Consider the following 15660-nt stretch of genomic DNA (forward strand, 5'->3'; position numbering starts at 1 on the left):
CTCCATTGTGCTGCCATGGCTCCCTGGAGCCTGCTCTGAATGTGTGAAGCACTAGTGATATCATTCCTGGTAGTGTCTTGTACATGTAGTGCTTGGATTAAGGGAAATCTTAGGGGCAGTTGGTGAGCTATCAAAGAGTTGTTCCCCTTTGCTTTATTGCATTGACCTTCTCCGTGGTATACTGGTAGAGTGTCTGCCCGGAGAGTGGAAGGTCTGGGGTTTGATCCCCTGCCACGCCATACCAAAACACATTAAAAGATGGTACTTGTTGTTACCCTGTCTGGCGCTCAACATTAAGGGGCTAAAACAAGGACTGGTCGGCTCGGAGTCAGTATGCTGTGTCTGAGTGGGGTATTCATGTTCAAATGCAGCATGGTATCTCAGTGGGCTAGCACTATAAATTGGCATCAGTCCGGACTAGTACAAGCAGCCACACACATACACACACACACACGTGCATGCACATCGCTATATAAGTGCAATCTTGGACGCAACGTTAAACCCCATTTCACCTCACCTTTATTGCGTTCATGTTGTGTTTAGATTTCCTGATGTAACCTTAACCATATCTACATGTTCTGGACACAGCAGAGGGCAGCCATCTGCTCATGTGCTTCACATAAAATTCTATCATTAACAGTATAACATATGGCAAGGAAGACAGATGTCGTGACATGATTCAATGGACGAGGAAGATACTCACATGTAAATATGCTATGTTTGCGTTGCATAGTGTTTGGGTATCAGGATCTTCATCTTCCATTAATATAGTCACCTGGCCCGTATTTATTACATAGCCACGTGGGAGTTTTATGAGACCACCAATGATTGCCAATGGTTGTCTAATCTAGACCCTGGACAACTGTAAATACACACTGAAACACATGCAGCTCATGTGGTATCTCCTTGGGCAAGTGACTTTTTCGAAATGTGCCTCTGTTCACCCAGCAGTGAGTGGGTACCCAGTAGGATGAGATGTTAATGTGTCTGTTAACCTCCTGGCGCCCCACAGGTAGACTAGGTTCAGTTGTAGAAACTAACAGTTTCAGTCTTCTAGTCCTTATAATGATAACATATAGCAAAACCTTTAAAAATGGCCAATTTCTACTAGTCCTTAGGATACCTTTACTATTGGGCCTGTGGGTTGTATACTCCCCAGGGAGCTGAGGACACTGAGACACTGATCCCTCAACTGGGGTAATTATGTAGTGAGTGCTTCGTCCATGCTTTAGAGTGTGGATTTGGCACATTATAAATATGCACATGTTGGATTGCACCATCAACTCTACATATGCTCACTAAACCATAATAGATGGTCAGCGTCCCCCCGAAGCTGGTGTTACAGGAACGGCCGTAACAAGTTGTACCGACTTGGGCCTCCAGCATGACGAGCGAACGCATTTGCCACTAGGCTACCCCAACCAACAGCTTCTTTAACATAAAATCAAACATATCTGCTCTGATGGCAACAAGATGCATTGACCCCTGGCCCCTGCCAGAGAACATGGTCACTCAGAAGCACCTCACCAGCATGAAGGAAGGGATCAGTTGGGGGACACAAATGGAAACTTGTGTGTGTTAAGGTTTTACAAAGACAAGTCAAGCAGGCTTTACAATAGAACTTTTGTTTGCATATCACTGTATCCAGTATTGTTTCAGTAGAAATGGCAAGTATAATGGACTTGTAACTCTGGTCATCTAAGAAGAAACATATTAAATCTGTATCTGGTCAATAAGCTTATGTTTTTTGAAAACATATTTGATCTATTTCTCCGATCCATTTTTTTTGAGAGATGTCCAGAGATTTTTTAGTTTAGGTCTGGCAGCAAGTCTTGACAGCAGAGGGTTGGACAGACACTCTGCCAGCTTGTGTTTGGTGATAGGAACACTATCACATACATATTAAAGGCTTAACCTAAATGACAACAGTAACTCAGAGCTATTGATGGCACTGATGTATCTGCCATTAATTGGATTCACTTCACATTTTCGATAAGTAATTTCTCTACCAATGCCAGGAAGCATATAATTCCTCGGAATATTTCCACAGTATCGCATGTACAGAGCAATACAAACATCACAGAATGATTTCAACAATTCCCTAATACAAGCCATACCCTTCATGCCCTTTAATATCACTGTAACTTCATTTTCCAATCAATGCATAAGATTAAGTTAAAAAGTATATATTATTCCATAACACATTCCTAATGACTAAAACATTGTTGAATCCATTCTTTATAGCGTGTTGCTAGGTGATTAGTGTGAGAGTCTGGGGCTGTCTTGTGTGACACAGAGTCAAGCTCCCTCAGAACCAGCCCTTGTTGCTCGTTGTTCTCTGACTTGAACTTCTTCTGGCCTTTATGCTCATCTGTGTACGAGGTTCCGTGGTTGTCATGGGAACACAAGCTTCCGTTCTTGTCAAGCAAGGAGATATGCTGGGAGTGGGAGGAGCTCTTGACAGTCTTACTCAGGGAATGATGCAGCGAATGGAAGACGAATTTTCTGAAAGAGAATCAATGGTTCCCCAGGAAACTGCAACTAACATTTACTTAAAGGGGCATCTGCGGTAGGAACTACCGCACTCTGAGTGAGCGGAGCTTCTACGACCATGTGCTTTGCTATTTATAGCCCAACCGTAAATAAGCTCCGCCCACTGTGATTGATGCCGACGCCAAACATGATCGATTAGATTTTTAATGATTAAACTACAGAAAAAATTATTGACTTATATCTAGATATGGAGCCATTTGTGGAATCCAGGGTTTGTCATTCAAGTTGATATGAAGTTTGATGGTCAGTGGTGATCCTGTTTGCTTATGGTTTTCAAAAAGCTTCTCCTGAAACTCGGTTGTGTTAACATTGTCAGTCCTTGTTTGAAACTGAAAAAACACCACCTTGCAGACTATTTGTAGTCAGGGTGGGGCTTTAAGTACTGGGAAAAGTGATGGACTTCAAACAAACCCTTTCATAGACAGCCTATATTTAAATACAGATAATGATGGGTACAACATAAACATTTCAGCATTGTCAACTAGGCAGAAATGAGTTGATGAGATCAAGGACATTACACCAGAGAGCTTCATGACCGAGGTAGGAGTTGATGACATCAAGGACATTACACCAGAGACCATCATGACTGAGGTAGGAGTTGATGACATCAAGGACATTACACCAGAGAGCTTCATGACTGAGGTAGGAGTTGATGACATCAAGGACATTACACCAGAGACCATCATGACTGAGGTAGGAGTTGATGACATCAACGACATTACACCAGAGAGCTTCATGACAGAGGTAGGAGTTGATGACATCAAGGACATTACACCAGAGACCATCATGACTGAGGTAGGAGTTGATGACATCAAGGACATTACACCAGAGACCATCATGACCGAGGTAGGAGTTGATGGCATCAAGGATATTACACCAGAGACCATCATGACCGAGGAAGGAGTTGATGACATCAAGGACATTACACCAGAGAGCTTCATGACTGAGGTAGGAGTTGATGACTTCAACGACATTACACCAGAGACCATCATGACCGAGGTAGGAGTTGATGAGATCAAGGACATTACACCAGAGACCATCATGACCGAGGTAGGAGTTGATGACATCAAGGACATTACACCAGAGATCATCATGACCGAGGTAGGAGTTGATGACATCAAGGACATTACACCAGAGACCATCATGACCGAGGTAGGAGTTGATGTCATCAAGGACATTACACCAGAGACCATCATGACCGAGGTAGGAGTTGATGACATCAAGGACATTACACCAGAGACCATCATGACCGAGGTAGGAGTTGATGACATCAAGGACATTACACCAGAGACCATCATGACCGAGGTAGGAGTTTATGACATCAAGGACATTACACCAGAGACCATCATGACCGAAGTAGGAGTTGATGACATCAAGGATATTACACCAGAGAGCTCCATGACCGAGGTAGGAGTTGATGACATCAAGGACATTACACCAGAGAGCTTCATGACCGAGGTAGGAGTTGATGACATCAAGGACATTACACCAGAGACCATCGTGACCGAGGTAGGAGTTGATGACATCAAGGACATTACACCAGAGACCATCGTGACTGAGGTAGGAGTTGATGACATCAAGGACATTACACCAGAGACCATCATGACCGAGGTAGGAGTTGATGACATCAAGGACATTACACCAGAGACCTTCATGACCGAGGTAGGAGTTGATGACATCAAGGACATTACACCAGAGACCATCATGACCGAGGTAGGTGTTGATGACATCAAGGACATTACACCAGAGACTATTATGACCGAGGTAGGAGTTGATGACATCAAGGACATTACACCAGAGAGCTTCATGACTGAGGTAGGAGTTGATGACATCAAGGACATTACACCAGAGAGCTTCATGACTGAGGTAGGAGTTGATGACATCAAGGACATTACACCAGAGACTATTATGACCGAGGTAGGAGTTGATGACATCAAGGACATTACACCAGAGAGCTTCATGACTGAGGTAGGAGTTGATGACATCAAGGACATTACACCAGAGACCATTATGACCGAGGTAAGAGTCGATGACATCAAGGACATTACACCAGAGACCATCATGACCGAGGTAGGAGTTGAGGAGATCAAGGACATTACATCAGAGACCATCATGACCGAGGTAGGAGTTGATGACATCAAGGACATTACACCAGAGACCATCATGACTGAGGTAGGAGTTGATGACATCAAGGACATTACACCAGAGACCATCATGACCGAGGTAGGAGTTGATGACATCAAGGACATTACACCAGAGACCTTCATGACCGAGGTAGGAGTTGATGACATCAAGGACATTACACCAGAGACCATCATGACCGAGGTAGGTGTTGATGACATCAAGGACATTACACCAGAGACTATTATGACCGAGGTAGGAGTTGATGACATCAAGGACATTACACCAGAGAGCTTCATGACTGAGGTAGGAGTTGATGACATCAAGGACATTACACCAGAGAGCTTCATGACTGAGGTAGGAGTTGATGACATCAAGGACATTACACCAGAGACTATTATGACCGAGGTAGGAGTTGATGACATCAAGGACATTACACCAGAGAGCTTCATGACTGAGGTAGGAGTTGATGACATCAAGGACATTACACCAGAGACCATTATGACCGAGGTAAGAGTCGATGACATCAAGGACATTACACCAGAGACCATCATGACCGAGGTAGGAGTTGAGGAGATCAAGGACATTACATCAGAGACCATCATGACCGAGGTAGGAGTTGATGACATCAAGGACATTACACCAGAGACCATCATGACTGAGGTAGGAGTTGATGACATCAAGGACATTACACCAGAGACCATCATGACCGAGGTAGGAGTTGATGACATCAAGGACATTACACCAGAGACCATCATGACTGAGGTAGGAGTTGAGGAGATCAAGGACATTACACCAGAGACCATCATGACCGAGGTAGGTGTTGATGACATCAAGGACATTACACCAGAGACTATTATGACCGAGGTAGGAGTTGATGACATCAAGGACATTACACCAGAGAGCTTCATGACTGAGGTAGGAGTTGATGACATCAAGGACATTACACCAGAGACCATTATGACCGAGGTAAGAGTCGATGACATCAAGGACATTACACCAGAGACCATCATGACCGAGGTAGGAGTTGAGGAGATCAAGGACATTACATCAGAGACCATCATGACCGAGGTAGGAGTTGATGACATCAAGGACATTACACCAGAGACCATCATGACTGAGGTAGGAGTTGATGACATCAAGGACATTACACCAGAGACCATCATGACCGAGGTAGGAGTTGATAACATCAAGGACATTACACCAGAGACCATCATGACTGAGGTAGGAGTTGAGGAGATCAAGGACATTACACCAGAGACCATCATGACTGAGGTAGGAGTTGATGACATCAAGGACATTACACCAGAGACCATCATGACCGAGGTAGGAGTTGATGACATCAAGGACATTACACCAGAGACCATCATGACTGAGGTAGGAGTTGATGACATCAAGGACATTACACCAGAGACCATCATGACTGAGGTAGGAGTTGATGACATCAAGGACATTACACCAGAGACCATCATGTCCGAGGTAGGAGTTGATGACATCAAGGACATTACACCAGAGACCTTCATGACCGAGGTAGGAGTTGATGAGATCAAGGACATTACACCAGAGAGCTTCATGACAGAGGTAGGAGTTGATGACATCAAGGACATTACACCAGAGAGCTTCATGACCGGGGTATGAGTTGATGAGATCAAGGACGTTAGACATTACCTGTGATACCAGAGAGCTTCATGACCAGGGTAGGAGTTGATGGGATCAAGGACATTAGACATTACCTGTGATACCAGAGAGTTTCATGACCGGGGTAGGAGTTGATGAGATCAAGGACATTAGACATTACCTGTGATACCAGAGAGTTTCATGACCAGGGTAGGAGTTGATGAGATCAAGGACATTAGACATTACCTGTGATACCAGAGAGTTTCATGACCAGGGTAGGAGTTGATGAGATCAAGGACATTAGACATTACCTGTGATACCAGAGAGCTTCATGACCAGGGTAGGAGTTGATGAGATCAAGGACATTAGACATTACCTGTGATACCAGAGAGTTTCATGACCGGGGTAGGAGTTGATGAGATCAAGGACATTAGACATTACCTGTGATACCAGAGAGCTTCATGACCGGGGTAGGAGTTGATGAGATCAAGGACATTAGACATTACCTGTGATACCAGAGAGCTTCATGACCAGGGTAGGAGTTGATGAGATCAAGGACATTAGACATTACCTGTGATACCAGAGAGTTTCATGACCGGGGTAGGAGTTGATGAGATCAAGGACATTAGACATTACCTGTGATACCAGAGAGCTTCATGACCGAGGTAGGAGTTGATGAGATCAAGGACATTACACCAGAGAGCTTCATGACAGGGGTAGGAGTTGATGAGATCAAGGACATTACCTGTTATACCTGAGACCTTCATGACAGGGGTAGGAGTTGATGAGATCAAGGACATTACCTGTTATACCTGAGACCTTCATGACAGGGGTAGGAGTTGATGAGATCAAGGACATTACCTGTGATACCTGAGACCTTCATGACCGGGGTAGGAGTTGATGAGATCAAGGACATTACACCAGAGAACTCTTCATGACCGAGGTAGGAGTTGATGAGATCAAGGACATTACCTGTTATACCTGAGACCTTCATGACAGGGGTAGGAGTTGATGAGATCAAGGACATTACCTGTCATACCTGAGACCTTCATGACCAGGGTAGGAGTTGATGAGATCAAGGACATTTACATGTCATAGACCTTCATGACTGAGGTAGGAGTTGATGAGATCAAGGACATTACCTGTGATACCACAGAGCTTCATGACCGGGGTAGGAGTTGATGAGATCAAGGATCAGCTCAAGTTCCCTCTCTAGGAGGTTGTGGGCGTCAGTACAGAACTTGTCCCTGAGAATGTCGGCCTGCTGGAGCAGCTGGTTGAGGATAAACTGGCGGTAGTGGAAGCCACTGTGATCGGAGATGTGGTTAGCAGCCCAGGACTGTGTTGCATGGAGCTCTGCTAGGAGGACCTGTAGGCAGGGAGGGGGAGGGAGATCATACAGGTTATCAGCAGTACGCAAACATCTCACCCACACTCATGTCAAGGTGAGGTGTGAGTGTGTGAGTGTGTGAGTGTGTGTGTGTGTGTGTGTGTGTGTGTGTGTGTGTGTGTGTATTTGTGAGTGAGTGAGTGTGTGTGTGTGTGTGCGTATTTGTGAGTGTGTGTGTGTGTGTTTGTGAGTGTGTGTGTGTATTTGTGAGTGTGTGTGTGTGTGTGTGTGTGTGTGTGTGTGTGTGTGTGTGTGTGTATTTGTGAGTGAGTGTGTGTGTGTTTGTGAGGGTGTATGTGTGTGTGTGCTTGTGCGTGTGTGTGTGTATTTGTGAGGGTGTATGTGTGTGTGTGTGCGCGAGTGATGTGTGCATGTTTGCATGAGTGTGTTGCGTGCATGAGGGGGTGCGTGAGGGTGTGTGTTGCATGTGAGGGCATGTTTGTATGTGTGTGCGCATGCGTGTGTGTGTGCATGCATGTGTTTCCTTGTGTGGGGACCTATGTGGATGTTTGTGGACACGTGGACCAGTCCTCCTTTTATCCTCCTAATACCGAGCACCAGGCAGGGTAAAGACAAGGCCACCGACCTTCCGCTTTCCAGGCCCATGCCCTATCCACTAGGCAACAGAGGCAGTCTCTACACAAGACATCTTCATGGTGCTCAAAGTCATGGCACATCTTAGCATACATTATAAGATCAGATATTCTCCCTGTCAGATCTTTGTAAATGATCAAAAGCATAACTTTTTGAGCTCTCTTTCACTGCTCGAAGGTGCTTATGGCAAAGCTCAAAGAATGGACTCATTATTTTTATGGTTTCAGATTTTAAGTCTTGTTTAAAGTTTTCTGGCAACCTTATTTAACCAGCATAAGTAACTTATATACTGAAAGCATCTGAAAAGCACCGATTTCTATTAGCAGCATGGCACAAAATATCAATCCAATCAAGAGAGCCCTGTCTGCATCCCAAACTGCATCAGTAACACTCTCACACCACTGATCTTTACTTCAGCTGTAGACTTTCCCTATAAATTAACAAGCAAAGAATTTCCCTCCTGAAAAGCTAATTCCAGACTAATTGAGCCCACTCAATTTCACCACAATAAATTATGTAAGTTACTATCGATGACAACAATTTCATAACGAAATTCGTTAATATTTCTTCCCATTGACGATAATTCTGATTATCGATCGTTTTAGCCAGCCCAAATTAAACTGGTATCAGAACACGGATCACGTACCCGTATTGAACAATGATAGCAGTGCTGCAGGGTCCAGATCCGATGGCTCCATGCATGGTAGTTACAGGGGTAGCGGTCCGCCGCACGCCGGCACACACTCAGCTCCTGCTGTATCTGTCCCTGCACATCCCTGTCGACGGCCACCTGCAGCATGTGATTGTTGTGGGCGTGGTTGTCCACCTGGGGCAGGAGGTCCACGCCAATAGCGTCCATGTTGACACAGCCATCTTGCTGGCAACTGTTGTTACTGGTGTTGCTGTCGTTACTGGAGGCAAGACACTGGTTGAGAAGCTTGTGTAGCAGCCATCGCCTGGGAGACATGTTGTGTGACCAAATGAGTAGTGAGTAATATCAGTGTGAAGTCCATGCTGAATTCCACGTTAAAGAATTATCAATATAATGCAGGTAAGTTCGTTAAATTTGGCAGCCAATTTTCATGCACTGCTGGAAAACTATTATTTTATAAATTAATTTTGATATATTTATCCATGTCCACGGTTATATAGGTCCGCGGTGAACAGACAGTCCCAGCATAAAACTGTCAGACATGTGCTTCAATACAAAAGTTGGATTCAAAACCGGAATATCTGAAGTAAGACAGAAATACGAAAAACAATTAATTCACATGCTAAAATGCAAAATTAGTTATATTGAGAACCACCCTCTAATTCACAATTTGAATTACTGCAGTGTATTTTACCGATTCCATATGGGAAAAATCCAAAATTTTGCTTATGTCCTGCACAAAACTGCTTCGGCAATCTCAACTGTCAAAAGAGAGAATGGAGAATGTTAAGTTGGAAAGTTAGGCATGGTGAAACAAGTTCCCTTAGTGCAGAATTAGTATGTTCCTTATGTTCCACAATCCCCACAACCAAGTTACCTGTGTATAAATGTTTCAGCACTCTTAGGATGTTTAGACAGAATTAAGGATCCTAAGTTCAAGTCATCTGCAATTGTTACATCCCCATACTCCACAAGGTCCTTCCTACAAAAAAGAACAACAGATTAACATTCATGAATTTCATCATAACCTACATGACCGTAGATAAGCCAAATTTTGAGGGCCAGAAAAAAGATTCTGTAGCAAGGCATTGACTTATGTATGGGTTACACTTTCATCAAACTCTTTTTCTGTTGGTAAAAAAACTACATCGTATAGTTTGAGGTGAATGAACAACGCTATAACAAACTTTGTCAATGAAAATGTGAAACTTGTAATTAAACATCACAAGACATGATGATTTACCATTTTGATTGTATGTCTTGTTATACTAGGCATGTTTTATATGCAGTGTTGAAGATTACCGTGTCTATTGTCTCGTAAACTAAGCCGGAAATAGCAATCAGCTGTACACACATGGTCTCCGAATCTACCGATGATTAGGTTAAAACATACCCAATAATATAACGGAAAAGAATTTTGATGAAATGATTGGAAAAAATAGTATTTTACTACGAATAATAACTTTCACAAACTATTGGCAATGTTATGATCAAGTAATCTCAGATAATCATTTCAATATTTTAAGAAAGCCATTTGGCACTCATTCCCTGCACTCCTTTATATCAACCAAGGTTTTTAGCATCACATTGTTTTGCTGCCCATACGTCTTTGTTTTGCAAGACATGTTCAATCAAGATGCATTGTGTGTGAAAAAGAAGTTCCACACATACGCATCTAGGTCAGTGCAGCTTAAGGTCTTCTAGCCTTTGTGTACCATGTGATGGCGTCCTCTTAAAGCATATAGAACATCTTGTTTCTTCTACACAAATACTGTGTGAGACATAAAACTCTTGGTCATGATGATGTATTTAACATGCTAATATCCTCATAGGTTTGAAGATAACAGAAGGTATTTAAGATCTATATATCAGTATTTCCATAGTTACCTAATATTCCAGACTGTGTAGCAATCTGGCTGGATAAGAAGAACAGCTCTTGACAGACCGGAAACTTCCTGAGGATCTGTGAGAGACAAATATCATATGTAAATGATGAAGAATGTAATTCTCCTAAGAACTGCAGGAAACCTTGAGCAATGAGTGACTGAACACCTTGAAAGTGTTTTTCTAATTCTAATATGGAAAGAAATTCACATGATGGGGGAAGGCCTCAGTTGGAGGTTGGCATGAAGCAGAATACATCTCAGAATACATCAAATAACTCACATTGTGAGTCCGTAGGGATGCAAATATGTATGGCTGTTTGAATCTTTAAAACTAAAAGAAATTGTAATTACATTTTTACAAACTGACATTTCTACTGTGGTTGATTTTCTTCACACTAACATTGGATCAGTGGGTGTCGGAGACAGTGATATCATGGTCATTGGATCAGTGGGTGTAACAGTGACATCATGATCAGTGGATCAGTGGGTGTGGGTAACAGTGACATCATGGTCATTGGATCAGTGGGTGTAGGTAACAGTGACATCATGATCAGTGGGTGTGGGTAACAGTGACATCATGGTCATTGGATCAGTGGGTGTGGGTAACAGTGACATCATGATCAGTGGGTGTGGGTAACAGTGACATCATGGTCATTGGATCAGTGGTTGAGGGTAACAGTGACATCATGATCAGTGGGTGTGGGTAACAGTGACATCATGGTCATTGGATCAGTGGGTGTAGGTAACAGTGACATCATGATCAGTGGATCAGTGGGTGTGGGTAACAGTGACATCATGATCAGTGGGTGTGGGTAACAGTGACATCATGGTCATTGGATCAGTGGGTGTAGGTAACAGTGACATCATGATCAGTGGATCAGTGGGTGTGGGTAACAGTGACATCATGGTCATTGGATCAGTGGGTGTGGGTAACAGTGACATCATGGTCATTGGATCAGTGGGTGTAGGTAACAGTGACATCATGATCAGTGGATCAGTGGGTGTGGGTAACAGTGACATCATGATCAGTGGATCAGTGGGTGTGGGTAAAAGTGACATCATGGTCATTGGATCAGTGGGTGTGGGTAACAGTGACATCATGGTCATTGGATCAGTGGGTGTGGGTAACAGTGACATCATGATCAGTGGATCAGTGGGTGTGGGTAACAGTGACATCATGATCAGTGGATCAGTGGGTGTGGGTAACAGTGACATCATGATCAGTGGATCAGTGGGTGTGGGTAACAGTGACATCCTGATCAGTGGATCAGTGGGTGTAGGTAACAGTGACATCATGATCAGTGGATCAGTGGGTGTGGGTAACAGTGACATCCTGATCAGTGGATCAGTGGGTGTAGGTAACAGTGACATCATGATCAGTGGATCAGTGGGTGTGGGTAACAGTGACATCATGATCAGTGGATCAGTGGGTGTGGGTAACAGTGACATCCTGATCAGTGGATCAGTGGGTGTAGGTAACAGTGACATCATGATCAGTGGATCAGTGGGTGTGGGTAACAGTGACATCCTGATCAGTGGATCAGTGGGTGTAGGTAACAGTGACATCATGATCAGTGGATCAGTGGGTGTGGGTAACAGTGACATCATGATCAGTGGATCAGTGGGTGTGGGTAAAAGTGACATCATGATCAGTGGGTGTGGGTAACAGTGACATCATGATCAGTGGGTGTGGGCAACAGTGACATCGTGATCAGTGGATCAGTGGGTGTGGGTAACATCATGATCAGTGGATCAGTGGGTGTGGGTAACAGTGACATCATGATCAGTGGGTGTGGGTAACAGTGACATCATGATCAGTGGATCAGTGGGTGTGGGTAACAGTGACATCATGATCAGTGGATCAGTGGGTGTGGGTAACATCATGATCAGTGGATCAGTGGGTGTGGGTAACAGTGACATCATGATCAGTGGATCAGTGGGTGTGGGTAACATCATGATCAGTGGATCAGTGGGTGTAGGTAACAGTGACATCATGATCAGTGGATCAGTGGGTGTGGGTAACAGTGACATCATGATCAGTGGATCAGTGGGTGTGGGTAACAGTGACATCATGATCAGTGGATCAGTGGGTGTGGGTAACAGTGACATCATGATCAGTGGATCAGTGGGTGTGGGTAACAGTCACATCATGATCAGTGGATCAGTGGGTGTGGGTAACAGTGACATCATGGTCATTGGATTAGTGGGTGTGGGTAACAGTGACATCATGGTCAGTGGATCAGTGGGTGTGGGTAACAGTCACATCATGATCAGTGGATCAGTGGGTGTGGGTAACAGTGACATCATGGTCAGTGGATCAGTGGGTGATGGCACAGCTTGTGTTTAATCTTGAATTAGACATACAATGTACTTCATGACACACTGCACCAGTCAATCAATCAGTATATTTCGTAAAGAGAGCACCTGTCCATTATACATGCCACATGATTATGTATTTAATTCTCACAATCATGTAATATAGGTTTGATTGCACTGATGTTATCGCTAAGTAGATGTCATGTCACCAAGCCGAGGTAGGTTGCCTTTCTTAACATTTTGGCCCTGCTCTCAACAACTCACTCCTATCAATAGATCCAGCATTAGAAATTGGCACTCGTCCTGTAGTCCTTGCCATCTGCCCAGTAGTTAAGCTATCATGAGGACAAGAAGAAATTTGCTGGTTTTAAGGGTTTTTCTATATTATAAGGACAAGAAGACTAAAGCAGTTAGTTTCTATTGCTGTCGATCAGAGGCTGTGTGTATACTCACGTGCAAACTTGGCCTGTCCCTCCCTGCTTCTCCAGTCCAGAAGCCTATCATAGCAGTAGCGGAAAAGGATCTTAACACACCATGCCTCTAGGCCTAGCTTGTGCTCCACCACAACCAATGGGCTCTTGTTGTGTTTTGGCTCTGTCACTGGCAAGAAGTCGTATTCATCTCTGTGAAAGAAACAGTAAGGTCACAGAACAGGCAGAAATGTCATGTCTTCAAGTCAACCTTAAAGTGTTATTGTATTCACAGTATTTTACTTACAGCAAAAGCAACCTTGTCAAGGTCAAGTTTACCATGTCTAATGAGTGAGCGTGTTGGGATTACAATTGCTTCAAACAGTATTTCAGTTTGATCACAGTATCTCAATCTAATGCAACAATGTTTATATGATAATTTCTTCCAATCAAGGAAGGAACTTTATATTTTTACTCACTCATACAGTCTGATATATTGTTTATCGAGTTTACGTAGCAATGAACAGAGCATTTATCATAAATGTCAGGGCTATTCTGAACGCCAGTTACAGGATGTACGATTGAATCCATTAAAATAATCGTCTATCTCCTTTCATCAGTGGGATAAACATCTGAATGGAAGAGACTTTGCATAGCCCATGGGAAGTACTGCCATACAGTCGAGAGCATCTATTAGACATTCCAGAATGTTCTTTTGCTCAGTTTTCAAATTTTGAATCAAAATAATTTTCAAAGCATAGTCTGGAATCGGAGGAAACTAGTGCCGTATAGCTTGAGCAAGCTGCCTTCTGATTGGCTATTGTTGATTTCTTGTTAGTCACTTCAACATGCTCATCAATAGTCGGTCAAAGTTTGCAAAAGGTAGTTCTGACATAACCTGTTATAGAATGTCCTAAGATCTTTGTTTAGAGGTAGCGAGAAATAAGGTCCGATTTTAATCAGACTGGTAAAGGGGTGTTTGTGGGAAACGGCTACCTAAACCTGAGGATCGTAAAGGGATGTTTGATCAGAAAGAGGATCCATGGCCTATGCATAGTGTTGGATGTAACCTACCCTAACCTAACACTAACCCTAAGGATCGAAGAGGCACACAAGATCTGTGAAGCCGGTTGTTTCATGATCACTTTCCATATAATTGATGAATAATTATCACTTTGAGCCAACAAAAACTTTGGAACCACGAAAGACGTATCTATATATGTCTATGAACAACATAACTTTATGTCAAAAAAATACATTTCACCTCAGTCCTGACTGTACAACCATGAAACAACCAAGTATTATAAGAAACAAATTCTGCATCTCAGGAATAAGTACTTTTGAAAATGTCTTAAGTTTCACCATACGATAAATCCATAAGATTATTCAATTACAATACTTTCGATTGACTTTCTCAGCTGATCTCTCAGTCTGTAAACGAGGTATGTGCGGTGTGAATCGCAACTGTGATGCGTCCGAAAATCGGCGCTTTTGTTATGGTACATACGTTAGGTATGTAAAAGTTGTAGTAACTTCGACAGCGATGTGTTACTTTAGTCACCCTATAGATCTAGATCTACTCAAGTCAATCTTTATGTCATCAGCTGATTGCGTGTTGTATTTGAGACGGGTGATTTATTTTGGAGGATAGAATCTAAATTCCGTTTTCTTAAGACATTCTTTACATACACTTTACATACTTGGAAATATATAATGGCAATTGCGATCTGGTGAACATACATCAATGGATCTCTCCTGAAGCAACTGTTAATGTCTGCAAAAAGTCGTGCCCCTCTTTGATCCGCCATTTTGTTTGTTTGCATCACGTGACAGTATACATGGACATTGTTTAATGATTTGTTTCAATAAAATGTAACTCCTAAAACTAACATTTTATATAACAATCTTTGTAATATTTATTTCGATATTGCTTTGATATCGAAATAAATCCGACTTAACTATGTTCGGTCTAATGTAACTGTAGACACATCGTCTACAATCTAGAAAACCAGTGCAGGTGTAGCTAAAAATCAATTGAACAAACGAATAATAAACGCGTAGCTACTTTTACTCACATGACCATGTAACTAATGATAATATTAAACAAACTAGCAGACGTTA

General features: G+C 42.9%; 1 protein-coding gene across 1 annotated transcript; it reads right to left on the bottom strand.

Annotated features, from left to right (window-relative positions):
• Positions 1 to 1325: 1325 nt before the first annotated feature.
• Positions 1326 to 15347, bottom strand: LOC139469430 (protein prenyltransferase alpha subunit repeat-containing protein 1-like). Its single transcript, XM_071251598.1, has 7 exons — positions 15280 to 15347; positions 13583 to 13752; positions 10815 to 10890; positions 9805 to 9909; positions 8922 to 9231; positions 7434 to 7660; positions 1326 to 2505 (listed from the first exon to the last, which is right to left on the bottom strand). Exons 1-7 carry the CDS (start codon positions 15345 to 15347, stop codon positions 2208 to 2210), a joined length of 1254 nt encoding a protein of 417 aa, XP_071107699.1. The 3' UTR covers positions 1326 to 2207.
• Between the last annotated feature and the right edge of the window lie 313 nt (positions 15348 to 15660).

Source organism: Haliotis cracherodii, unplaced genomic scaffold, assembly GCF_022045235.1.
Source record: "Haliotis cracherodii isolate W230 unplaced genomic scaffold, xgHalCrac1.p SCAF_1, whole genome shotgun sequence".
Lineage (NCBI taxonomy): Eukaryota > Metazoa > Mollusca > Gastropoda > Lepetellida > Haliotidae > Haliotis > Haliotis cracherodii.